The sequence below is a fragment of the Choloepus didactylus genome, chromosome 15, assembly GCF_015220235.1.
Source record: "Choloepus didactylus isolate mChoDid1 chromosome 15, mChoDid1.pri, whole genome shotgun sequence".
Taxonomy (NCBI): Eukaryota; Metazoa; Chordata; class Mammalia; order Pilosa; family Megalonychidae; genus Choloepus; species Choloepus didactylus.
In genome coordinates this window covers 30,989,191-31,016,915 of record NC_051321.1, presented here as the reverse complement: position 1 = coordinate 31,016,915, position 27,725 = coordinate 30,989,191, and the positions used below count along the sequence as shown (strand labels likewise).

The window sequence follows — 27,725 nt, the reverse complement described above, 5'->3', positions numbered from 1 at the left end:
GAGCTGAATGCATGAAGGGCCTTGGGATCAGTCACCTGCTCCTCAGGGGAGAGCCATGGGGAGCAGTCTCTCTGTCTGGGAGTACAGGAGCAGGTGTGGCTGGCGGTGCAGTTCTCTCAGGCAGGCAAAGTGTTCTTTGGTTAAGAATTTTTGAAGAGAGCCTGTGAGTAGAAAGCAGCTCTTGCTTAGTCACCCACTCTCATTGTACCTCTATTTTTAAATGTGTTGTGATGAACTTTGTTGAAGTGTGTCATGAGGGAAGTGGGCCTGGCTCTGCCATACTGTTTGTTCAGGCATTCTTTGAATGTGAGGAGAAAACCCTACACAGGCTTGGGCAATTGTTTTTATCTGTCACCCAATTGGCCATAAAGGATGGAGCTGTGTGTAAAAGGTATTGAAGTACATGAAAAGGACTAAGACTGGTTTGGGCAACGTTTTTTTTTTTTTTTCCCCTCTTCTTCCTGCAAGTTTGTTAACCAGGCCAGGGCTTATCTTCAGAGATGGGCCAAAGAGGATTGTACAGCACTTTGCAGAAAAATAAGAAGGAATGGCTCAGCAGCTGGTGCTTCCCAAGATCCTGGACTTCATTCCTATCCCTCATGTTTGGGATCTTGTGTGTTGCCTGCCTCCATGAGGCCCCTTCATTTCTCAGAGCAGAATGACTGACCAAGGTTGTGTGGGTCTGGCTTGGCCCAGGGCACGTTGGGATTCCCCTTGCTGCAGCAGAAGGATGGCTCTCTGGCTAGCGGTGCTGGCCAGGACATCCTGGCTGAAAGCTGAGACTTTGGGTGAGCAGGGAGCAGAGGCAGAGAGGCAGAGCCTGTGCCCTGGGCCCACTTCAGTCCTGTAACCGGCCTGCCAAGTAAAGTCAGGTGGTCAGGGTTTCTCTCTTCTGGAACTAAACTGAGGGATGCTCTGGGTCCTTGAATAAATCTTCTAAGTGTAAAATAGATTGTTTTCCCCATACTCATCTGCTTCCAGTCAGGTCTCTGAGTAGCAGAACAGAACACACTGTGCTTGGGGCCGAGGTTAGTTGTGTCTGACTCTTGGTCATTCCCTGCAGTTAGTTTTAAGGAAAAGTCTTTTCCTTTGATGCAACACCTCCTGGGAGATGTGGAAATGCAAAGTGAGCTATAGTGGTATGGCAGAAGGTGCATGGATGGTGAAAGCTTGGCCACTTGTTACTGAAGGGGAAGGATTGGGAATTTGCAGCAGGAAACTGGAGTAGATATGGGGTTTGTCATCATTCCCATCTGTTTAGGGGTTCTATAGCTATAACAGGGCCCTCCCAGGGGTCTTTGCTATTTTCTTTCCTTCTTCCCCTCTGCAAACTTTTCTAAATCCAGCTGGTGGAGGGATTAGTCATGATTTGGTGGAATCAGAGCTAAGGGCAGTTATGGAGATTTATCCCTTTTCCTAACCCACTCAGTTGAGTTTCTAAGTTATTTGTAGCAGCTTTCTTACAAGTTCTATAAATAACAACATTTCCTAGCAGAGAATAAGGATTTTCTACAAAGGCAAATAATATCCTGGTGAAAGAGGATGAAACCAGACCTACTGGTTTTAAATAGTGTTTAAATTGCATGGTACTTGCTGGGATCATATGTAATGTGTCTCTTACTTGGTCACCTTTCCTTCAGCTTACTCCCTCATTGCAAAGCACACTCCCCCAATGTCCCAGCAGCAGGCAAAGTTTTTGGAGTCTGGAATGGTCAGATGTCCAAGGTAGCTCAAATGCAGAGTGTTTATGGGCTAAGTGCAGACTTCCTTCCGCTGATGGTTTCCATTTAGTCTGTTTCTCAAGTCTATGGTGTTTCCCTATCCGTTCTGAAGAAAAGCAGGATTTTTTTTTTAAAGCACTAATTACTCTACTAAAGGGAACCCTTATTGAATTAAATCCTCAGAGTGAGTTAATGACTGAATCTCTTCTACAACTGCCTCTCCGGTGGCAGGATTGTGGGAGAAATTTAATGTGGTCCTCAGAGGCCCCAAATCATTTAATTTTGCAGCTCTACCTTTGAGCCAGCAGTCTTCTGGGATCGCTTTCCAGATGTAGGTGATCACAGGGCTCAGCCTGGCTCTTGCTCCAGTTCTCTGTGCAGAGCTGAGCCAGCCAAAGTTTGGCCTTTGTCACTTGCAATGATAAAGGACCAGCTTTGGTTTGCAGGGACTGCCGGCTTTGGGTTTGTTTAGAAAAAACTGTAATTAACATAGAGCACAATATAGTCTTTCAGGAATTGGCCATCTCACAGGCAGGAGTGGAGCGGAGCCTCTGCTTCCAGGAACAATGCCTATTGTGGATGCTCCGGATGGTCTTTCAACAGAGGCCAATTGATTGACTGATGCAACTCTTGCCTTGAAGCTTGGCATGTTTACCAGGCACTATGGAAGAGTAATAATCCCTGCCAGTCCCATTTGGGATCAGTAGTTTGAAATAATAGGAAGTAAAACGAGCTACCTGTTTTATTTCTAGAAGAGGTCCTGCCTGTTTAGTGGTAGGACAAGGGAACTTCTTGTGCTTATGGAGCCTCCAGCTTCCCATCCCTCAGTGTCATGCCAGAGAGGTGTGGCCTCCCTTAAGTAATTTTTCACCCCAGGTTCTTTCAGGATGAGGCCTTTAGGTTTGCAAAGCAAAGCCCTTTATCTTGACATTGTCTGGTATCCAGGCTCACACTGACACCCCTGTGTTTTGTCTTTTGCAGGTTGGGTGGTCCAGACCCGTTGGACTATGTTAGCATGTACAGGAATGTGGGGAGTCCCTCTGCTAACATCCCTGAGCACTGGCACTACATCAGCTTCGGCCTCAGTGATCTCTATGGTGACAGCAGAGTCCATGAGTGAGTGTGTGCCACCTGCCCACCCTCCACCTGCCCCTTCCTTAGCCTTGAGCCTTGTTTCCAAGGTTCTCCTGAGCAGGGGTGATAATGTCATCATAACGTCACAATGTTCTCAGTTTCTGCATCTCATGCCAAGGTAGTCCAGGGCAGCACCCAAGCACTCTTTTCTGGTGCAGCAACGTGTTGATGATGGGCCAGAGTTCCGTAACCATTAGATCTTTCCTCTGGAGTTTGGGCTCAGAGGATAGGCAGCCGAGCTATAACCCAGAATGTGGATTGATGCCTTGAGTGTATTCCCCCCATCACCAGATTTTATTATGAAAATTTTAAACATAGAACAAAGTTGAATATTTCAGTGAACACTCATATACCTACTACTTAGATTTGACCCTTAACTTTTACTCGATTTGCCTTATCACAGACCTATCCATCTCTCTCTCCCTCTATCCATCTTACCAACTTCCTTTTAACCTGCAGTTATCTGTGCTTGAAGTATCCATAGACATTTGTCATTCTAATCAGTCTTCCATTGCTGCCCTATACACTTCAAATCCTACCTGTCTCCTCTGCTTCCTTCTGTGATCACTTAATTTGTGTTTACGGACAGCAAACAAATTTTAATAGTAAGTTAAAAATAATCAACTTAGTATTAAATCAACTGAAATAACAACAGAAGCAACAGTAGTAATATTAAAAGCTAACAGTTATCGAGCACTGATTATTAGCCAGGTACTCTTCAATTACTTTATATATGTATATATTAACTAATATAATTTCACAAAAACCCTCTGGTACTGGTAGGTACTAATATTAGCCCCATTCTCTAGATGAGGAAACTGAGACACAAAGAGGTCCTATAGCTAGTTTAAGGTCACACAGCTTGGAAATGGTGGAGACAGGATTCAAAAGCAGGCACTCTGGCTCCAGAGTCCACACTCTTAATGACTGTGTTTTGCTCCCTCTTAAACAATTATGCCATGTACTCCAGTAAGCTACCATGTGTACTTTTTAAACAATTGTTTTTTAAATCTATAATCTTTCGAGGAAGGGGTTCTTTCCTCTGTTTGAATATAGTCTTTCCTCCCCCTCATTAGCATGGTTAATCAAGAACTGATTCTATGTCTATTGGGATATCTCTTCTGTTTTTTGCTTCTTGTGTCATCTTCTTTTGCCTCTTATACCATCTTTTTTGTGTCTTGGTGGAGTCTGCTTAGCCTGGGCAGGCTGTAAAGGCAGCAGGGCTCTTCCTGCTGTGCCCCAGTGTATGAGGCTGGTGTAGAAATGAAGATGATGATATGATTTTGAAGATGATAATAGCCTTTTTTTCCCTTTGTTTTAGTTTTTCTCTTTTACACGTCATTGTGTTAAATGGTTTATAATCTGATCTGGTTCTCTTCTTATCTCCATGTTATAGTTGAGGAAACTGAGGCTCTTAAGGCTCTTAAATGACTTGGGTTAAATGGCTTGCCTAAAGTCACCCATCTAGGCTGTAAAAGAGCTGGGACTGAAAGGGAGTGAGTCTAGAGTACAAGTTCATAACTACTGGGTTTTATCACCTCTCTGATCACAGGCTCAACCTAACTTCCTCTTCTCTTGTCAAACTCAGAGGCCCAGGCCTCATCTCCTCAGTGGTCACGTGTCGGAGACCAATGCCTGGGCCTGCCTTTACAGCCTCCCAAACGGATCCATTGCAATGTCAGCAGAAGACATTCGGAACAGAGAATTAATCTTTTCTGAATGGGGACCCCGCATTACAGTATTAATAACGGAGATAGAATAGCAAACAGATGTGGGCAGTAAAGGGACTATTCTTGACTTTAATTTATATTTTTAATAAGAACCTGCAGAGGATATTTAGTGCAGCTAGCCTGTACCTTTCTGTTGACAGATTTATTCCAGTTAAAAGAATACCATTTCCTATGTGGCTTAAGGATTCTTACAGTCTACCTGCCTATCAGGTACTGGGTCCAAGGCTCAAAACAACATGAAGAATATAATTGAGAAAACCTCATATTTCAAGAGGGGCAACCTCTGAATTTGCAAGAGGGCCTTCCTTATTGTTTTTCCTAATGTAACAGTACCCCCTAATATGCATATCGTTTTTAGAGGATAGAGCACTTTGAAATTCAAATGACAGTTTTGACAGTAGGGAGACCTCCATTTGGGCTTTCATGTCACTATTCAAGCCTAGTATTTTCTGACATTACATCCTGCCATTAGAAGGACATGAAAAGACTATTCTTGGATATTTACCCAGCTCTGGACTGTATTGCAGAAGTCAAAAGTGCCTTTGTAATTGGCCTTGTGCTGGTGTGACTGGTCTCTTCTCAATCCTGGTAAGTCTTAAAAAAAGATCTGCTTTTCCAAATGTTTCATATAGAATGGTCTCTTTAAGTGGATTGTCATTTAACTTAGTACTTGAAGTTGAGGTCAGAAAGGTGACTGTTCTACCATCCACCTTAAGTGCTAAGAGGTGCTGATTTGGAATGATGGCCAATGTGTTTCTGGCAGTACTCTACTGTCTTTTGTCTTTTCCTTCAGTGAAAATGGGGCAGAAGTATTGGTTCATTTATTCTGTACACATTCATTAAGCACCTACTTGTAGTGGATACTGAACTTTATAATAGATGTTTTGGGGATAAAATACCAAGACATAATTCCTATACCAAAGAGCTCGTGTTCTAGAAGGGAGATAAACATAAAGAGATGGTTAGCATACTGAGTAATAAATGCTACCATGCATGGATGTAGAACACAATCTGGGTGAGAGCATAGGGAGTGATTTTTAGTCAGGCTACTGGATTGGAGGCTCCAGGGACTAGGTGAAGTTAAGAGGAACCCTGTTGGTCAGGGGGCTGGGGTGAGATCTGCATCCTGACACTCCAGGGTGCCAGCATTCACTGTTAGGACTGGGCGGGACTTTAAAATGTTTCTAGCAAAGGAAATGAAATAAGCTTCAGTGGCAGAGAGATTCCAAAAGGAGCCGAGAGGTCACTCTGGTGGGCACTCTTATGCACACTTTAGACAACCCTTTTTAGGTTCTAAAGAATTGGGGTAGCTGGTGGTGGATACCTGAAACTATCAAACTACAACCCAGAACCCATGAATCTCGAAGACAGTTGTATAAAAATGTAGCTTATGAGGGGTGACAATGGGATTAGGAAAGCCATAAGGACCACACTCCACTTCGTCTAGTTTATGGATGGATGAGTAGAAAAATAGGGGAAGGAAACAAACAGACAAAGGTACCCAGTGTTCTTTTTTACTTCAATTGCTCTTTTTCACTCTAATTATTATTCTTGTTATTTTTGTGTGTGTGCTAATGAAGGTGTCAGGGATTGATTTGGGTGATGAATGTACCACTATGTAATGGTACTGTAAACAATCGAAAGTACGATTTGTTTTGTATGACTGCGTGGTATGTGAATATATCTCAATAAAATGAAGATTAAAAAAAATAATAATAATAAAAAAATAAAAATAAATAAAAAAAAAAGAGCTAACTAAAAAAAAAATAAAATAAAATTGAAGAAACAAAGAAAAAAAAATAAAGTAAATGAGGAATTATGTTTACACAAAGCTTGCTGTGGGCCTCATTCTTTTTTGTATTATTTTTAATTTTACAGTTCTATTATTGCAAATGTATAAAGTTATAATAAATATCATATTTAAGCAAAAAAAAATGTTTCTAGCACAGTGTTTTCAAAACTTCTGGTGCCACCTTCATAATTTTTGCCACCTGTAGTATTGTTTACCTTATATTTCTCTTTAAGTCTCCCTCTTTTTACTGACATAAGAATATTAAAAAGAATCATGAAGTTACTAACATTATGGAAACCAACACCACTTGCCATAATTTAGAGGTAATTGTGGAAATAAACACAATGAAAACAAAGCAATGTTATTAAATTCTAGCTTAATACTGTGACCTGTAACAGAAGCTTCCAAGTCTGAGGCCAAGTCTCTGTTTAAGAGAGAGATTAGCAAATATGAGAGAAATGTTAAAAAGATATGCTAACATCAAATAAAGGACATACTAACACCTTGAGATGATCATAAAAATTTGATTTTTTTTAATGTTGTGATTCAATATTATTTATTTGTCACAGACAAGTTCCACACTTGGAAACACTGACCTAGTCCATTTCCCTAAATAGTACAGGTGAGGAAAGTACAGTAGCCTGCCTCAGGCTGTACTGCAAGCTAAGGAGAGCTGCAGGTAGAAGTAGAGTCTCCTGATATCCCCACTATTCTATGCTATCGCTTGTGATTGGGGTGGGAGGTATATATATGAAGTGTTGTTTCTCTTTAAGATAATAATATAAGCAAGGGTTTTTGTTTTGTTTTTTAGTTTTTACTATATTCTAGGTTAGTGCTAATTCTTTATATAAAATTATTTTATATCATCCTCACAGTAACTACTAGGACATAGGAATTCTTATTATCTGTTCATATAGATGACGAGACTCCAGCTTAGAGAAGTTGAGTAACTTGCCCAAGGTCGCACAGCTAGTAAATTCTGGTGACCCCCAAAGCCTGTTTTCTTAGCCAGTGTGTGTGCTGTATTGCTTTTCCATTTTAATCAATCAACAGCATTTATTAAATGCCTACTGTATACCTCTTCCCATTAGGATATTTCCTTCTTCTCTAGCTTGTTGAAGGCAGGGACAGGCAGAAGCCCAGGGACCCCCTGCATTTCTTCTTGTTCCTGGCAAGCATGCTTCAAGGGCAGAAGGGGAGCCCCACCCTGGTAGCCCTAAAAGGGGGAAAGAGCAAACTGATTGGACGAACACTGGGATGGCCAGTTCCACTCAAGTTCTTTTCCTGTTTGTATCCTCTAAAGGAAACAGGACAAGAGAGCTCTTGTTTGGATCAAAAGATTCTTAAGAGGCTGTTTCTGGAGAAGGAGAGATGGAACAAATTCCAGCTCAGGGCAGCCACAGGAGAGAACAGAGTGCCTTTCTAGGAACCCTAAGGCTATTCTCGGCTGATTGCAACAGAAGAGATTGTCATTAGAGAAACGGTCCTTTTGCTCCTGTCCTGGAACTGGGAGTTGTAAGACAGCTGAGCTTCATCTGCTCCATGCTTGTTGGAAGCCTGCAGCTCCAGCCCTTCCCTCTGTGGCCAGGCAGCTGTGGACTGGAACGTGGGAGTATGTGTGAAAGAGGTGGCTTCAGCACCACTCTGGGTGAGGACTTCTGGCTGCCCCCAGACGGCCAGCCGCCCTAACTCCACAAAAAGTACAGGGGCCTAACCAGGGCTGGAGGCTGGCTGGTTGGCGAGTATGTTTGTGAACTTAGGCAGACTTTTCTGGTGGGATTCCACTGGGGCAGGTCGTCTGCTGTATGCATTGGGCTGGTTCCAAAGACAGCCTTTGTGTGGACTTGGCCTGAAGGCTGGCAGCCCCGCATGGGAGAACCTACACCTCACCCCTGCTGCCAGAGTCAGTCTAGGCTCTACCCCACAAACGCTGGCTTCTTGGTGGGTATGTCCAATGGGGTTTGGAGTTTTTTTGCACCTCTTGTGAGCTGGAACTGCTGACCAGCTTTCGGTGGCTGCCTGCACTGGGTTGGTGGAGACCCCCCTTTTCTTTTCATGTTTCTTTTAGCTGGGCTCTGCACCCAAATAAGTTATTTATTAAAACACTGGATACAGATTAACTTTTCCACTTGTTGTTTAGTGGGGCCTCATTCCCCTGCTTGGAAAATGCAAATTTTCCCCCCTCAAAGCTTGTGATTTGCAGGAACTTTTTAACATGCTATTTCATCCCCTCAGGTTTCTGATAGAAACCCTGCCTTTAGGCCTTGACACACCTGCCCTGGGAGCTTGGGCTCTCCTCAGACTGGGCTTTGCTTTCCTCCTAAAAATCTTGAGAGGTTGGCATTTGGAAGGCCTCACTGAGCCATCTGCCAGTCACAGATTGCAGCCCACCCTGGCTGGGCCCAGCAGGGCAGAGGATGTGCTCTGCCAGTTCACTGGAGGCCAGCCTCCCTGAAACCAGGGGCCTTCTGCCTTTCTTCTCCGAGGTGTTTAGTTTTATAATGTCAGTCTGAAATGGTGGAGCTCTCTGCTACTAGCAGGGATCTGAGCCACCTAGGAGGAGTGTGGTGCCCTTGGTCTCGGCCCATGGTGGAGGTTGGGATCAGCAGGAACTCTTCCTGAAGCTGAAACCACCTGTCATGGTTGGAGTTCAGGCTCCAGGTCTAATTTTGAAAGGTTAGGGTGGATGCCTTTTCTTCTGTAATCACAGGAAGACCTAAGGTCTTGTGGGGTTTTCCAGCACATCTCTGTGGGTATGTGGCCTCATCCTTTATAAAGCTTTCATTTACAGCACAGATTGTCTCTTTCTTCACAGGGTAAGATTGCATATTCTCCAGTTCAGAGTCCCTCAGCAGTATGGAGACAGCTGAGTAGAGATTCCTCGCGCTGGCCCAGCCAAACTCGCTGAACTCTGAGAGGCCTTTTGGTACTGGGGAGTGGCTGCTGGGCCAGAGAGTGGCTCCAGGCTGGTTAGAACTGGGGGATTTCCTTCGCTTCATATAGCAAAAGGCAGAGACTCAGAAGCCTTTGCAGGCTTTTCAGAAATTTGATCTTCAGTGCCAGGTTTCTTCTCTGTCTGGCTCACCCTCTGGGCTCCCACCCTCCAGCTGTGGTTTTTTCCATATTGAATGCAGGATACCTGCTGTATTCTGGGCCTGGGTTTGCCAGCATCTCCTTTGCCCAGCTTTCTGATTCAGAGGTCGTGACTCTAGAATTTGACCATTGACTCCAAAATTTATTCCTTCATCCTGCCTCAGAGGTAACCAACTCAGCTGTGTTTCCCATTGCAGTAGCTCAGTTCTAATCCTTGAACCTGAGATATGTCTGGGTTATCTTTCCCTGTCTCACCTGAAACCTGAGGAATGGTCTCCTCACTCTTTCAAAACACCCTTCCAACTCGCTGACCCGCCCCCTGAGCTCTCTGCAGCTGAGACACAGCGCAGAGGTCTGGGCGGTGCAGCAAACGGCATCAACAAAGCTGTGTTAAGTACTCACTTTAGGTAGAACAATGGACAAGATGGGGTGGGCAATGAGAAATCAACTCAGTCCCTATCCTTAAAAAAAAAAAAATCACAGCTACTTGGGAAGCGATGCCAAGGTATCTGGGAAAGAAGACCATGAGGATTGGGGCCAGGAGCAGTTTTCGGCTTTGCCTGTCTTCCTGTGGATTTGGGACTGTCTCTTCTCATTCCCATGATCCTCAGTGCTTCAGGAGACTTAAAACATGTAATAAAACTTGCAAACACTTAACAGCCTTTGCTGTGTACAGGGCATTATTCCAAGTGCTTTGTGTAAACTCATTTAATCTTTACAACAACTCTATAAGGTAGAACTTAGTATCCTTATTTTACAGAGAAGTAAACTGAGGCACAGAGAAGTTAAAGGACTCATCCATGGAGCCATAGAGTGCTGGAGCTGGGATATAAACCCAGGCAGTCTGGCTCCAGTAATGCTTTTCCACACCTTCCTCTCCCTCCCCCGAGAGAGAGAGAGAGAGAGAGAGAGAGAGAGGGAAAGAGAGAAAGAGAGAGAGAGAAACAAGAGAGACACTGGAGATCTCCGTTAAAATTATGCATCTAAATTCAAAGGTATCTTGGATTAATGGAGTGATCACAGCTTGGTAGAGTTCATCAGGGGAATGTGTAGTGGGGGAAATGTTGAGCTGGATGTTGAAGGCAACTTGGTAGAGAAGAAAGGGCCTGCTGAGTAATGGCAGGAGAGTGAAACTAGAGAATAGGTGAAACGGTCCTATGTCATCTCACAAGTGAAGGTCTCTGTAACCTTACTGGAGTCATTTTCAGTAAATTGCCAGGAAAGTCTGCAACTCTTCAAAGCACAAAGGTGATGTTCCTGGCTTGGATGACAAGTTGACATGGACTTTCCAGATTGTGCTTGTGTGGTCAGGGATGTGCCCAGCATTTCAAAAGCCAGTCCATGTCTTGGCCAGTATTTGTGTGGTATCTGATTGTTTTCCCTGGGGAGAGGATGTGGAAATGAGGAATACTTCCAAGCTGGGGGTATCTCACAACCACCTGAGGTGCCCATAGTGCCAATCTGGGAAGAATTTTTGTTCACTATGGAGGAGTCCTTCAGAGAGGACTTTTTTTTCCTCTGTCCTTATATCAGTGCAGATATCATATCTTGGTCTTTGTTTCTAGCCTCCTCCCCGCCAGCCTCCCCATTCCACCCCTTACCACACATGCTTTTTTCTCACATCATGAGTTCAGGCATTAGGGCCTGGACTTTTCCTGTTACATCCGTTATTGTCATTTTTTAGTTATAAATTTGCTTTTTCATTTATAAAGAATTATGTTACCAAAAATATTGGAAATCAGAGAAGGGAGAAAAAGATCATTTGTACTCCAACACTTTTTGTTTGCGATCCTGTATCTGTTCTCATGATGATATCTATAAATGATTCATAGTGAGTGACGCTGTCTAAGGTGTGTTTAGGGCTTCCACTTTGTGTGCATCTCCTTTTGATTTGGGACTTAACATCTTCCAAACAGCTAATGCTGTTTTTAAATTCACGTTGCCCTCTGCTGCTTGGCCTTTTAGATCCTGTAAACAGAACATTTGTTTGGGAAGATGGCGCTTATCCTTTGCCATGTTGCTTTAACTAGATCCATTTTTTTCCTTCTTGACTTCTCATACATAAAAAAGACTACTTTAAAATAGCAGCTTAGGTAGTAGTATATGTATTGACTGTGCTGGTTGCCTACCTCTCAGTTGTATCTAAGTCCTTTAACTAAATATCACAACTTTACTATTACATATGGTGGTGGCAGTCCTGAGGGTATTGTTTTCCCTTAGAAGGGTCAAGATTTGATGATCAGTGTCACCTGGGAATAAACACCAAACACCTCCTTATTTCTTCCTTTCTTGGGTGTGTAGATACAGAAGATGGAGACTTGGCCTACAGAGTGCCTGGATTCTTGTTTATAAGGTACACTGATGGTTCACAGGTGTAAGCTCAAATGCCAAGAGATGTGAGATCCTTTTCAGCCTGAAATAAATGGCCTATCATCATTTAGGGCTTGTAAGGCTTTCTGTCATACAGAGAAAATCAATGTAATGAAACTGTACATTTGTAGCAGGATCTGATCTGTGAATCCAGGAGAAAGGTTGGCTGGTCTGTTGGCCTCTTCTGGTACTGGGTCCACCAGGTGACAGGTAGACACACTTGGTTCCCATCCAGCATTAGTCACTGGCCTCTCTTCATTTGGAGGGCCAGGCATTCATTATTATTGTTGGGACACAATTCTGGGCATGAAGTACAGTAATGAACAGCATAAACCTGGTCCTGGGCCTCATGGAGCTTTCAGTCTTCAGGGAGGTGGACCTGATACAGCTTTGGAGCCTTAGGTCATCCCCCAGAACCTCCTCGCCTCTTCTGCAGTCTAACCCTTGAGGTCTCGTGGAGGGCTCATCGCAAGTGGGAATTCTGAAGCTCAGAAATGTGGCCCAACTTCTGTTTGAGGCTAGGCCTAATTGCCTGCTTGACAGTGAGAATATGGCTTTATAACAGCTTCTCAGAGAGGTGTAGTTCACTATCCTGCAATCCTGGCTGGACCCCAGGTCCTCTACCAGCGTGTTAGTAAAAGAGAGTAAAAAATCAAAAACAAAATAGTAAAAGATCATGCTCTCTTCTTCCCATCTTATTAAGCCTTCTGAGTGCCTGGTCATAGGGCCAACATTGCCACAGGAAGGCCAGTCAAGGAGGTGTTTTTGGTTTTCTTCCATGCGATGTCTGGGGGTGCTTGGAACCCTGCCTCTGACCACTGTTTCCCTTACTCTGTCCTCAGGCCTTTCAACATGAGTTCAGGAGCTCAGGAGCCATGGCTGTGGGGAGGGGTAACCGCTGAAGAATGGGGCCTGCCAGGCTCCTGGACCCAGGGTCAAGCTCATTGGCTGTGCTTTTTGCCTATGATGGATTTGACTCCTAAATGCTTCTGGAAGGCTTGGTTGGTTAGAGGGAAAAAATGTAGTGAAAACTAATGAGCGACGCTGTGGTTTGCCCTCATCCCCTCTCCTTTCTGCTTCAACTTTTCCAATATATCGGGTTGCAGACATGCTGGATTCCCGCCTTCTTGGAGCCAGCTTGGCAATTTTTCATTCTCATAGCCAGGGTTTTTTTACATAGAGAAAAGGCCCAGGAGCAAGCCAGTAGCTGATCAGGAAGCCTTTGGGGGTTGGAGCTTCACAAGCACATTGCTGGTGTGGATCCCTTAGTTTTGGGTTAGCTCTGTGGCCAGGAAGGACCATTGTCCTCAGCATGTCACACGTCATCAGACTCTGCTGCATGTCACTCCTCTGCTCAGAACCATCCAGTGACTTCCCTTCTCACCTGAATAAAAGCCAAAGGCAGTAGCCTCCAAGGCCCTGTGCAGTCTGCTTCAATCCATCTCTTCTCTGCCGCGCTCCCTCTTCCTCAGTTCTGCTCTCCGCACTCTGGCCTCTGTGCTGTTCCTCTGACGTGCCAGGCCCTCTTCTCCCTCATGGCTTTTGGCTTTTGCACTTGCTCTCCTCCACACCTGGAAAGTTTTTCCCTCAGATGGCCCACACCTTCTTTACTCCCTCACCTCCTAGGTCTTTCCTCAGATGTCACCACTCAGGTAGGCCTTCCCTGACCTTGTTTAAAATGGTAACCCCGCACCCTCTCCTCGAAGCACTCCCTATCTCCTTTTCCTGCTTGATTCATCTTCAGAACACTTCTTTGGCTTATTTAGCTTGCTTATTTTCTGCCTCCCTCCCCCTCACTACCTTGTAAGCTTCCCAAGGGGAGGGATTCATATCTGCTTTATCCATTGATCTTTCCCCGGTGTAGCAATAAATATTTGTTGAATAAATGAATAAGTTGGAGGCAGCCCTCACTTTGTGGGGTTTTCTGGCTGCTGGGAAAGCATTCCCACTACTGGAGGCGAAGAATTTTTCCCAACCCAGTACGAAGCTTGAGCATTTGGCCCACTCAGGAGGATTTGTTCAGTTTGGACCCTTATTCCCTTAAGAGGGGAGACATTCAAGTGTGTTTTCATAGGACTCAGAGCCTCCCTCTGGGAGGGGGCATGTGCTTTTAGTAAAAATATCTCAGCCTTGCTTTCTGTGGTGGGGAGGAGACCCCATCACCAGCCACAGTGCTTGGGATATGGTAGGCACTTCATTCATTTCTGTAAGTTTTCAGAGCACACTACCTATGTGTCTAGTGTTCTGTTAAGTGCTGGGGGTACTATGGGGAGCAAGACAGGCAAGCTTTCTGTTCTGTAGATCTTACGTTCTTATGAGGGAAACAAGTATTTATACATATAATTTTAGATAGCGACAAGTGCTGTGGAGAAAACAAAGCAAGATGATGTGGTAGAGAGTACCTGGATGGAGTTAGGGGTTGGCTTGGGTGGAGAAGGTACATTTAGCCTGGAATCAGGGGTGGATTCTTTGAGGATATAACATTTGAGCTGAGACCTAAATGACCAGGAGGCAGTCAGGAGTGTCACAATGCATAATCCTAGGGGCACTGTTCTAATTATTCTAGGCAGTTGGTGCTCCCTGGAGTTGAACAGTGCTAGGAGGCCTGGTTGGTCCGCACGTGAAGACCTTAGGCAATGAGAACAACTCGTGCAAAAGCACTGGAGGCAGAAGTGACCTTGAGGTGTTCAGTGTTTAAGGAGCAGAAAGGACAGTGGAGCAGCAGTTGGAGAGTTTGAAGGCAAGGTAAAGAGTGTGATATTCAACAAATTATTATTGACCAAAAGAGAGAAACAAAGGGGTTTTAGGAAAATTTTCCGGTACTGTGTGACCTCAGCACTAGTGTGAAGGCAGGAGAACAGAGTTGACTGATTTTATTTCCCTAAAAAGGAAACAGAAGTAAAAATGGCTAAAAGGAAATGCCATTAAGATATTTGAATCTAGCTTTGACAGTGACTTAGGGGAAGGCTCATTGCTTTTTTTAACTTTTTATTTTGAAATACTTTCAAACTTGCAGGACAGTTACAAAAATAATACAAACCCTATACAGAGAACCCCAAAATACCCCTAACCCCCGATCTCCAAGTACCCAGATACGCCAATTTTGACAGTTTGCCACATTTGCTGTATCATTCTATCTGCCCAACATTTATCCATTCATCTATTTATCAGTCCATTTTCTGAACACTTGAGTGTAGTTTGTATATGTCATGCTCCTTGAGCACTAAATCCAGCCATGTACATTTCCTAAGAACAAGGGTATTCACTTATGTAACTAGCTTAAGTGTAGTTACCAAGTTAAAGAAATGTAACATTGATATAAAGCTTATGTTCTATATTCCAATTTTTTCATATGTCCCAATAATGAGCCTTTTCTCTTCCCTTGTTAGATCCTGTCAGGATCATGTATTGCATTTAATTGTCATTGCCTCTTTAGTTGCTCTTTCTTTTTAGATGCTCTTTCCCATCTCAACCACTCCCAAGCATACCAATCACATTCACAATATTGCAGTATTCTCACCAATTTTCCTTACCTGAGACATTCCCATCACCCCACACAGAAACCCTGCACCCATTATGCATTAACTCCCCATTCCTTCTGCTCCCTGCTCCCACACCCTAACTGTGCTCTAATTTCTGTCTCTATGAGCTTGCATATTCTCCAGTATTTTCTTTGTTGGTACCATGGGGCTTAAATTTAACATCCCAAGTCTATAACAATCTTGTTTGCTTTGATACTGGTATTTTGCGTGATGGCAGCAAGAGCAAACCAGAACAGATTTTGGTACTGAGAGTGGGGTGCTGCTGAGCTTGCAAATCCCAGACAGGTTAGAATGGCTTCTTAAATGGATAAGGGGTAGATTCTGGAAGAAGTGTGAGGAGCTTGATAGGAAAGGCCTAAATTGCTTTGAAGAGACTGTGGAAATATGGACTCTAAAGATACTTCAGATGAGGCCTTGAGCAGAAATGATGAATGTGTCATTGCAAACTGGAAGAAAGGCCTTCCTTGTTTTAAAGTGGCAGAGAATTTGGCAAAATTGAGTCCTGATGTTGGATGGAAAGCAGAATTTGAAAGCAACAAGCTGGGATACTTTGTTGAAGAGATTTTGACACTAAATATCGAAAGTGTGGCCTGGCTTCTCCTTGCAGCTTATAGTTAAATGCGAGAGAAGGATAAGCTGAGAACTGAACTCTTTGGTACAAAGAAATCAGAAATCGACGGTGGAAAACTCTGGGCTTCCAGAAAGTGAAACCCTGGAGGCTACAGCCCCATAAGAGGATTTAAGCAAACACGGAATCCAACAGCCAGTTCAGTACAAGCCAGGATTGGAGATGGAGTTATCCGGAAAGGATCTGTGGAAACTCCTGTTGTCTGATGGTTTTGACTCCTGTGTGCTTCATGCCAAGCCAACAAGATTTTTGTGAGATCTGTATAGGTGGAGCCGCTGCCAGTCTGGAGGGGACGGAGAAGGAACAAATTGAAGGAAAAATTTCTTCAACGACAGAACCATGGAGATTGAGGTCTGGAGTCAAGAGGTCTCAGGCAGGGAGAGCGGAATGGCCCATGCACCCAGAAAGGGTGAGTTTGCCCCAGAGACAGAGCATGGGCCTTCCACCTCAATGCTCAGGAAGAGCGCTGCCGCCACAAGCCTCAGAGAGGGTGGAGCACATCATTACCTGGGGATTTGGGGGAGAGCCTGGCCTCCACCCCACTGTTCAGAGAGGGGGGAGCCTTTGCCCTGGAGAGGCAGAGTCTGAGTAGCACCCCAGTGCTTGAGGAGGATGGGGCCAAGAAGAAGGTGGTCTCCCCAGTGCGTGGATATGTTGGAGCACTCACCCCAGCGTTTGGAGAGGAAAGGGCTGCCGCATAGGCCCTTGGTAAGTGTGGTACCGCGGCTCTCTCAAGCCCCAAAGATACGATGTCATTCTATAAATTACTCTCAGACTTTGAAATCTAATGAAGTTTGCCCTGAAGGTTTTAGGAACCGTTTGGTACTTTTAACCCTGTTTTCCTTTCAGTTTCTCCTTATGGCAATGGGAATGTTTACACTATGACTGTCTGTCCTTTATATATTGGAAGGAGATAACTTGTTCAAAGTTTCACACATCCACAGCCAGAGGGGAATTTTGCCTTAGAACAGACCATGCCTGAAACTGATTTTGATAGGATCTTGTACTTACCTATTGTTACTGAAATGATTTAAGTTTTTGTGATATTGTGATGGGATGAATGTATTTTGTATATGGAAAGATCATGTCGTTTTGGGATCCAGGGGGTGGAATGTGCCAGTTTGGATGTATTATGTCCCCCAAAACACCATGTTCTTTAATGCAGTCTTGTGGGGGCAGACGTATTATGTTGATTAGATTGCAATCTTTGGATTAGGTTGTTTCCATAGAGATGTGACCCACCCAACTGTGGGTAATAACTTTGATTAGACTAGTTCCCTGGAGGCGTGGCTCCGCCCATTCAGTGTGGGTCTTGATTCGTTTTACTGGAGTACTTTATTTTTTTTTTTTTTTAATCATCATTTTATTGAGATATATTCACATACCACGCAGTCATACAAAACAAATTGTACTTTCGATTGTTTACAGTACCATTACATAGTTGTACATTCATCACCTAAATCAATCCCTGACACCTTCATTAGCACACACACAAAAATAACAAGAATAATAATTAGAGTGAAAAAGAGCAATTGAAGTAAAAAAGAACACTAGGTACCTTTGTCTGTTTGTTTGCTTCCCCTACTTTTCTACACATCGATCCATAAACTAGACAAAGTGGAGTTTGGTCCTTATGGCATTCCCAATCCCACTGTCACCCCTCATAAGCTACATTTTTATACAACTGTCTTCGAGATTCATGGGTTCTGGGTTGTAGTTTAATAGTTTCAGGTATCCACCACCAGCTACCCCAATTCTTTAGAACCTAAAAAAGGTTGTCTAAAGTGTGCGTAAGAGTGCCCACCAGAGTGATCTCTCGGCTCGTTTTGGAATCTCTCTGCCACTGAAGCTTATTTCATTTCCTTTCACATCCCCCTTTTGGTCAAGAAGATGTTCTCCGTCCCACGGTGCCGGGTCTACATTCCTCCCCGGGAGTCATATTCCACGTTGCCAGGGAGATTCACTTCCCTGGGTGTCTGATCCCACGTAGGGGGGAGGGCAGTGATTTCACCTTTCAAGTTGGCTTAGCCAGAGAGAGAGGGCCACATCTGAGCAACAAAGAGGCATTCAGGAGGAGACTCTTAGGCACAAATACAGGGAGGCCTAGCCTCTCCTTTGCAGCAACCGTCTTCCCAAGGGTAAAACTTATGGTAGAGGGCTCAACCCATCAAACCACCAGTCCCCTATGTCTGTGGTCATGTTAGCAACCATGGAGGTGGGGTAGGCGAATACCCCTGCATTCTCCACAGGCTCCTCAAGGGGGCACTACATCATTTTTTTTTGTTTTTTTTTTTTCCTTGTTTGTCTTTTTTCTTTCTTTTTTTTTTTTTAACTTTCCCTTCTTTTTTCAAATCAACTGTATGAAAAAAAAAGTTAAAAAGAAAACAAACATACAATAAAAGAACATTTCAAAGAGACCATAGCAAGGGAGTAAGAAAAAGACAACTAACCTAAGATAACTGCTTAACTTCCAACATGTTCCTACTTTACCCCAAGAAAGTTACATACTATAGCAACATTTCAGTGAACTTGTTCCTACTACATCCATCAGAAATTAACAGACCATAGTCATTTCTGGGCATCCCCAGAACGTTAAATAGCTTATCTGTTCTTCTTGGATTATTGTTCCCCCTTCCTTAATTGCTCTCTACTGCTAGTTCCCCTACATTCTACATTATAAACCATTTGTTTTACATTTTTCAAAGTTCACATTAGTGGTAGCATATAATATTTCTCTTTTTGTGCCTGGCTTATTTCACTCAGCATTATGTCTTCAAGGTTCATCCATGTTGTCATATGTTTCACCAGATCGTTCCTTCTTACTGCCGCGTAGTATTCCATCGTGTGTATATACCACATTTTATTTATCCACTCATCTGTTGATGGACATTTGGGTTGTTTCCATCTCTTGGCAATTGTGAATAATGCTGCTATGAACATTGGGGTGCAGATATCTGTTCGTGTCACTGCTTTCCGATCTTCCGGGTATATCCCGAGAAGTGCAATCGCTGGATCGAATGGTAGCTCTATCTCTAGTTTTCTAAGGAACTGCCAGACTGACTTCCAGAGTGGCTGAACCATTATACAGTCCCACCAACAATGAATAAGAGTTCCAATTTCTCCACATCCCCTCCAGCATTTGTAGTTTCCTGTTTGTTTAATGGCAGCCATTCTAACCGGTGTTAGATGGTATCTCATTGTGGTCTTAATTTGCATCTCTCTAATAGCTTTACTGGAGTACTTTAAAAAGAGTCACACAGGCCCAGAGGCTTGCTGACGCTGATGCTTAGACATGCTTGCAGTTGCGGACCCCTGATGTTAACTGCAGCCAAGAGAGACATTTTGAAGATGGCCATTGAAAGTAGACTTTTGCTACTCTGGAGTTTCTCTGGGAGAAACTAAGAGAATACTCCCAGACACCAAGAGAGAATCATCCTGGGAGAAAGCCATTTTGAAAAGCAACCTGGGAGCAAGCAGATGTCAACCATGTGCCTTCCCATCTAACAAAGGTTTTCCGGATGCCAATAGCCTTTCTCCAGTGAGGGTGTCCTATTGTTGATGCCTTACCTTGGACACTTTATGGCCTTAAGACTGTAACTTTGTAACCAAATAAATCCCCTTTATGAAAGCCAGTCCATTTCTGGTGTTTTGCAAAACAGCAGCATTAGCAAACTGGAACAGATACCAACTTAACTTCAATAGTATATAAAAACTATGTTCCGATACCCCTCTACCACCACCCCCACCTTTATGTAGCTCATATCACAAATCACGTTTATATATTGAGTCCCAAACCACTGATTTATCATTACAAATTATGCGTCTGCTTTTAAAAATAAAATAGTACTGGCATTTATATTTACCCATGTCCTCACCCTCACCGGAGATCTTTATTTCTTATATGACTTCTATCTATCATCTATTGTCATTTCCTTTCAACTGTAGAACTCTTTTTAACCTCTCCTGTCAAGGACAATTTAATGGTGACAAACTCCCTCAGCTCTTTTTTTCTGGGAATGTCTTAATCCCCCCTTATTTTTAATGAGTTTAGCTGGATATAGAATTCTTGGTTGGCAGTTTTTTGCTTTCAGCAAAAATATGTCATCCCACTGCCTTCTTGCCTCAGTGATTCCTGATGAGAAATCAGTATTTAATCATATAAGTTTCCTTTATATGTGACATGTTGCTCCTCTTTTACAACTTTCAGAATTCTCTCTTTTTCTTTGCATTTGACAGTCTGATTATAATATGCTGTGGCATTGGTCTATTTGGGTTAACCCTGTTGGGAGTTTGTTGAACATCCTGGATGTGTATGTTCATGTATTTGTTAAATTTGGGAAGTTTTCCACCATTTTCTTTTAATATTCTTTCCACTCCCACAATGTAGTCCTTGGGTTCTGTTCACTTTTCTTCATTCTTTCTTTCTGTTCCTCAGGCTGAGTGATTTCAATTTTCTTATCTTTAGGTACACTGACTCTTTCCTTTGCCATTTCCCATCTGCTGTTCAACCCCTCTAGGGAATTTTTTAATTTCTGTTACTATGGTCTTTAGCGCTGTTTGGTTCCTTTTCATAATTTCCATCTCTCTGTTGATATTCTGTTTGTGTTCATCTGTTTTCCTGATTTCCTTTAGTTCTTTGTCCTTGTTTTCTTTCAGTTCTTTGAGCATATTTAGGACCATTTTTTAAGTCTCCATCTGATATAACCCAAGTCTGGGCCTCCTCATTAATGGTTTCTAATGCTTTAATTTTCTCCTTTGCCTGGGTGTTCACTTCCTGTTTCTTTGTATGTTTTGTAACCTTTTGTTGAAACCTGGACATTTTGACATTTTAGAATTTTATTGCTGGAATTTAGACTCTGAGTTGTCTGTTCCTTAAGCTTGTATCTAGCCAGTATTATGACAGAGCTTTCCTTGAATACCAGTAGCCAAAAAAAAAGAAAAGAAAAGAAAAGAAAACCCCGTGCAAGTGCTCTCCTTTTAGGCTTATCCATACAGTGAATTTAAAGAATAGCTCCAGGCCAAAGTTGTAGGGGACTCCTGATCCTTTCTGCCCTGCATCTTGTGTTGGACTCATAGGCATGGCCTAGGAATTAGCCCCTTTACAGGGTTCCGAATGTCCCTTCCTCTCTTGGAAACAGTTTCCTCAGCATCCCGGGCCCTGCACTAAATGTCCTACAGCCAGTGATCCCCTGCCCCAGGAAACATGTGTTGACTGCTCTCCCCCAGTGTTCTGTGGAAGACCTGGGTGCACCACTTTCTACACACAGGGCAAGTTCTGGGACGCTCAGTCCTTCAGGCCACCACCAGACAGATTGGGCCAGACACACAAGCTCCCAGTATGTGTTATTCTGCTCACTCTGGAACCAGGACCAGGGATCCGCACCAGGAGCGCGGGCCAGGTCTGTGCAGAGCAGGTGAGGGATGGGGAAGAGACCAACCAGGCAACTACGAGGTCATAGCCTTTTAATTGATTTGACACTCGCCTTGTTTCTTTAGTCCTTTATTTTTCTGGAGCTTAGAGAAAGATGTTTCTGCCAGTTCTTGATAGAAATTCAAAGTTTCTGTTGGGGAACAGAGCCCTAAAGTTTCTCATTCCACTTGATCAGGATGGTGAGCTCATTGCTTTTTTTTTTTTTTTTCCTCCTTTAATCATATTCAGTGCTGTTAATTGCATTCACAATGTTTTGCTACTATCATCACCATCCATTACCAAAACATTTCCATCATTCCAAAGAGTGTTACATTTTAAGTTTTAACTTCCCATTCCTTATGCCTTCTCCATCCCCTGTTAACCTATATTCTAGATTCTGAATCTGGGTTTGCTTATTCTAATTGTTTCAAAATAGTGAGATCATACAACATTTTTCCTTTTGTGTCTGGCTTATTTCACTCAACATGATGTCTTAAAGGTTCATCCATGTCTCGTGTATCAGGACTTCATTCCTTTTTACAGCTGAATAATATTCCAGTGTGTGTGTGTGTGTGTGTGTGTGTGTGTGTGTGTGTGTGTACACTCTACATTTTATTTATCCATTCATCAGTTGATGGAGACTTGGGTTGCTTCCATCTTTTGGCTATTGTGAATAATGCCACTGTCAATATTGGTGTGCAAATAATCTATTCGAATCCTTGCTTTCAATTCTTTTGGGTAATATACCTAGTAGTGAGATTGCAAGGTCATATGGTTGTTCTATACTTAGCTTTCTGAGGAACCACCAAATTGTTCTCCACAGCGACTGCACCATTTTACATTTCCACCAGCAATGAATGAGTGTTCCTATTTCTCCTCATCCTCTCCAATTTTTCCATTTTTTTTAATAGCAGCTGTTCTAATGGGTGTGAAATGGTATCTCTATCTGGTTTTGATTTGCATTTCTCTGGTGGCTAATGATGTTGAGCATCTTTTCAGTTGCTTTCTGGCCATTTGTGTATCTTCTTTGGAGAGATGTTTCTTCAAGTCTTTTGCCCATTTTAAAATTGGGTTGTTTGTCTTTTTGTTGTTAAGTTGAATAATTTCTTTGTATGTTCTGGATATTAAACCTTTATCAGATATGTGGTTTCCAACCATTTTCTTCCATTGTGTAGGTTGTCATTTTACTTTCATGACAAAGTCCTTTGAGGCACAAAAGATTTTAATTTTGATGAGGTCCCATTTATCTATTTTTTCTTTTGTTGCTTGTGCTTTGGATGTGAAGTCTAAGAAACTTTTGCCTAACACAAGATGCTTCCCTACATTTTGTTTCTAGTGTTACAGTTCTGGCTCTTATATTTAGCTCTTGGATCCATTTTGAGTTGATAACTCATTGCTTTTTAATACCGTCTTATCTTGCTTGTTGATGAATGTCTCAGCCTGATTATCTCTCTGGATGGCAATGGGAATATTATAACCCTTTTAGCATTTGCTCAGCTGTGACATGATGTGCCCATGTACAGAACACACAAAAGGTACAATCCTTGCCCTTGGGGAACTGAGATGCTGAAAAGGTGTGTTTTTTCCCATATTCTCTTTCAGATGTCTTGATCTTCTGGGTTGGCTGGGTTCCCCGAGTCCTGGAGGATGGTGGGTGGATAAGAGGCCCTTGGGCAGAATGCCCTGGCTCTTGGCTCAGCAAGAAGCCCCCAAGCTGCACACCTGTGCAGAGGGCACCTCACTTCCTAAGTCAGACTGTGATCTTGCCGCCACTGGCCTCTCCTGCCTTTTTTCAATTTTAAAAAGACCTTTGTATAAGTGTTGCTTTAAGCTAAAGCCAAGAGTAGGAGCTGTTGTAATGATGCTAAGCCTCCAGCTCCAGGCTTCTTCCTTGGGCTGAGTTCCTGGAGAGCACCACTCTGGCTTGGAATCTCCCAGGGGCTGACCCTTCAGTTCTTTGGGGGTGTTTGGAAACAGAGGGAAGAGAGTACATCAGGTCTCCTCTGAGGCAGGATTGATTGCATGTTCTCACCATCCTGCAGAGAAAGGGTCTGGAGCTTGGTGCTTTGCTCAGATTTGACATCTCCCTCTAGGAATCTCTTTGCTCACTAAAGTCCTGAGACAGAGTTAAGTCACCAAAGTGTTGGGAGCCAGGCAAGTTTGTTTGGCTGGATTCTCAGCTGAATCAGTCCTGGGAGCTACTGTTTTTAAACTTTAGGAATGCTGTGGGAAAGCAGCATTGGCTCCCAGCAAGGGATCTCAGGAACTATCTACTTGAGTGAGGCAAACACATTCCATGACTGCGTTCCATAAATCTGTAACTCAAGAGCTAAAACTCAAAGGTGCTGCCCTGCATTGTAGCATCATTTGACTGCCACTTGGTGTGAGTGTGTGGAGTCTTGGGCTCGTGTTTGTGTGTGTATGTGTTCTTTTTTTCTTCCTTTTTTCCTTTCTTTTCCTCTCCTCTCCTCTCTTTTCCTTTCCTTTCCTCTTTCCTCCTCTCTTTTCCTCTCCTTTGTTTTCCTCTTCCTTCCCTTCAGATAATATAAAATTGTTTTACTATAACTGAAGGTTTTAAAAAAGCTATTTGAGAATATTACCATATAAACATTTTCCAAAAGTATTTAATAAAGTTTTACCATCTAGCCAATTGTGTAGTCATCAAACACCATTTCAAAATGGCTAATGAAGTATCAGAGATTGTAAATCGTTCAAAATAAAAAGTGTTTGATTCATCTTTGCAAGTGTTTATTTAGTAATTGTTTACTGAATTTTGTTGCAATGGCTATCACCCACAGCATGGTAGCAGTCAGGAAGAATCTCAGGAAGGTTGGAGGGCTCTGGGAGGGATCCAAGTTCAGGAAATTGGGCAAAGTGGAAAACTCGGGCAGCTTTTGAAGGACCAAGCTGGTTACGCTCCAGCATCCAGAATTTAGGGAAGCTGGAGGCATCTACTGATGTTTTAAGGGAGAAATGATGAGTAGTGACTTCTTCTAGAGAGCACTAAGAAAAGGAAGGATGACTAGTAGCTTCCATGTTTGGGCACTTGCTGGGTGCTAGACACTGTGCCATCCATTAGAAGCCTCCCAGCTGCCTTCTGAGCTAAGTATTCTTATCCTGGTTTTACAGAAAAGGAAACTGGGGCACATGGAAGTAAACTTGCCCAAGGATCAGCTAGAAAGTGGTGGAGCTGAGGATTTGTGTGAGGTCAGGCTGCCTCTACAACCTGTATTATTGCCTTCTTCCCTGGACTCCTTTCTAGCATCTTAAAGGGATCCTGGAGTGGTATAATTTTATGTAATATCTATCCTAAGTCCACCCTGGGACCTCCCAAGGTTCCAAGGACCCCAAGACTAACAATCTCTGACTTAAACCCTCCTCACTTCCCAGCTTCCCTCTCCCTGCTGGCAGGCTCACCACCCTTCCCACACCCTTCAGCCCATAACCTTGGGCTGACACTTAGTATCTTCTTAACCCTTACCTACGCTTCTAAATTTTGTAAAACTTTGCCTCTTGTCTCACAGTCTAATTAGTAAGTATTTATTTAGTCTCAGTGTGTGCAGTTACTAACAGTCAGTCAACTTATATGTATTGAGCACCTAGTAAGTACCCAACATTGTTCTGTGTTCAGTGTCACTTTGGGGGAATACAAAGAAGTAGAGGAACGGCGGGAGTCCACAGTATAATGTGAGTGATCCCTGCTTAAAATGTAAGGGAGATCGAAGACAGTTGTATAAAAATGTAGCTTATGAGGGGTGACAGTGGGATTGGGAATGCCATAAGGACCAAACTCCACTTTGTCTAGTTTATGGATGGATGTGTAGAAAAGTAGGGGAAGCAAACAAACAGACAAAGGTACCTAGTGTTCTTTTTTACTTCAATTGCTCTTTTTCACTCTAATTATTATTCTTGTTATTTTTGTGTGTGTGCTAATGAAGGTGTCAGGGATTGATTTAGGTGATGAATGTACAACTATGTAATGGTACTGTAAACAATCGAAAGTACAATTTGTTTTGTATGACTGCGTGGTATGTGAATATATCTCAATAAAATGATGATAAAAAAAAAAAAAAATGTAAGGGAGAAACTCCCAGGGGTGTAAATCTCCCTGGCAACGCAGAGTATGACTCCCGGGGATGAATGTAGACCCGGCATCGTGGGACTGAGAGTATCTTCTTGACCAAAAGGGGGATGCAAAATGAGACAAAATGGTTTCAGTGGCTGAGAGATTCCAAATGGAGTCGAGAGGTCACTCTGGTGAACATTCTTATGCACTATATAGATAACACCTCTTAGGCTTTAATGTATTGGAATAGCTAGAAGTAAATACCTGACACTACCAAGCTCCAACCCAGCAGCCTGGACTCCTGAAGACAATTATATAATAATGTAGATTACAAGGGGTGACAGTGTGATTTTGAAGACCTTGTGGATCACACCCCCTTTATCTAGTGTATGGATGAGTGGAGGAATGGGGATAAAAACTAAAGGACAAATGGGGTGGGATGGGGGGATGATTTGGGTGTTTTTTTTTTTCACTTTTATTTTTTATTCTTGTTCTGGTTCTTTCTGATGTAAGGAAAATGTTCAGAGATAGATTGTGGTGATGAACGCATAACTATGTTATCATACTGTGGACAGTGGATTGCATATCATGGATGATTGTATGATGTGTGAATGTATTTCAATAAAACTGAATTAAAAAAAAAAAAAAGAAGGGAAAGTTGAAAAAAAAAAAAAGAAAAACAAGGAAAAAAAAAAGATGTAGTGCCCCCTTGAGGAGCCTGTGGAGAATGCAGGGGTATTCACCTACCCCACCTCAATGGTTGCTAACATGACCACAGACATAGGGGACTGGTGGTTTGATGGGTTGAGCCCTTGACCATAGGTTTTACCCTTGGGAAGACTGTTGCTGCAAAGGAGAGGCTAGGCCTCCCTATGGTTGTGCCTAAGAGCCTCCTCCTGAATGCCTCTTTGTTGGTCAGATGTGGCCCTCTCTCTCTGGCTAAGCCAACTTGAAAGGTGAAATCACTGCCCTCCCCACTATGTGGGATCAGACACCCAGGGGAGTGAATCTCCCTGGCAACGTGGAATATGACTCCTGGGGAGGAATGTAGACCTGGCATCGTGGGATGGAGAACATCTTCTTGACCAAAAGGGGGATGTGAAAGGAAATGAAATAAGCTTCAGTGGCAGAGAGATTCCAAAAGGAGCCAAGAGGTCACTCTGGTGGGCACTCTTACGCACAATTTAGACAACCCTTTTTAGGTTCTAAAGAATTGGGTAGCTGGTGGTGGATACCTGAAACTATCAAACTACAACCCAGAACCCATGAATCTCGAAGACAGTTGTATAAAAATGTAGCTTATGAGGGGTGACAATGGGATTGGGAAAGCCATAAGGACCACACTCCACTTTGTCTAGTTTATGGATGGATGAGTAGAAAAATAGGGGAAGGAAACAAACAGACAAAGGTACCCAGTTTCTTTTTTACTTCAATTGCTCTTTTTCACTCTAATTATTATTCTTGTTATTTTTGTGTGTGTGCTAATGAAGGTGTCAGGGATTGATTTAGGTGATGAATGTACAACTATGTAATGGTACTGTGAACAATCGAAAGTGCGATTTGTTTTGTATGACTGCGTGGTATGTGAATATATCTCAATAAAATGATTAAAAAAAAAAATGTAAGGGAGACCTCATGAAGTACTACATTAGAGATAACACAGGGTACTTGGAGAGAACGTGGTGTGGGAAAGAGCATAAGTCCACTTAAAGACGTAGTGATTTGAGAATGCAATCTGAGAAAAGGACTAGAGAAGATAATGCTGTGCTAGAAGGGCCTTCCATTCTGAGCAGTCAGCAGCAGTCATGGCATGGGGTGGAGGGCATTTTGGGGGAATAAGAGGCAAGCTGAGGGTCACAGGGATGGTAATGGTGTGGGTGTAGCAGGACCTAAGGATAGAAAGGCAGGTCAGAGTCAAAAACACTGTCTGGGACCTGTGGCCCACCTTTCTCCAGCTTACTGTTTGGTGACCCTGCCCCAAAAGGGGAATGAGGTTAGCTGGGCATGATACATTCTTCGCTTTATAGGCCCATGCTCATGCGTGCACACACACACACAGGGCTGGATCCTGGTGGTAACTCCTCCTTTCCTAAGTGCTCACAAACAACTTTTAAAATCTCTTATTTTGGGACTCTTAAGCCCAAGGAAATAATCCAAATATGGGGATAGTGGGGGAAGCACAGTATACACAAAGATGTTTGCCAAAGCACCAAAGAATGCAGCTTTGGGAGAAACCTTA

At 43.1% G+C, this 27,725-nt stretch overlaps 1 protein-coding gene across 4 annotated transcripts in view; it reads left to right on the top strand.

The window, feature by feature from the left end:
- Positions 1 to 27,725, top strand: part of SUFU (SUFU negative regulator of hedgehog signaling) — a 139,776-nt gene that overhangs the window by 1,736 nt on the left and 110,315 nt on the right. For all 4 annotated transcript variants that reach the window (XR_005211839.1, XM_037804348.1, XM_037804349.1 and 1 more), the window contains exon 2: positions 2,703 to 2,837. Coding sequence is in view for 3 of the 4 variants with exons in the window: in XM_037804348.1 (XP_037660276.1) it covers positions 2,703 to 2,837 (135 nt within the window). In the remaining variant the exon portion in view is untranslated. The remainder of the gene's footprint in view (positions 1 to 2,702; positions 2,838 to 27,725) is intronic.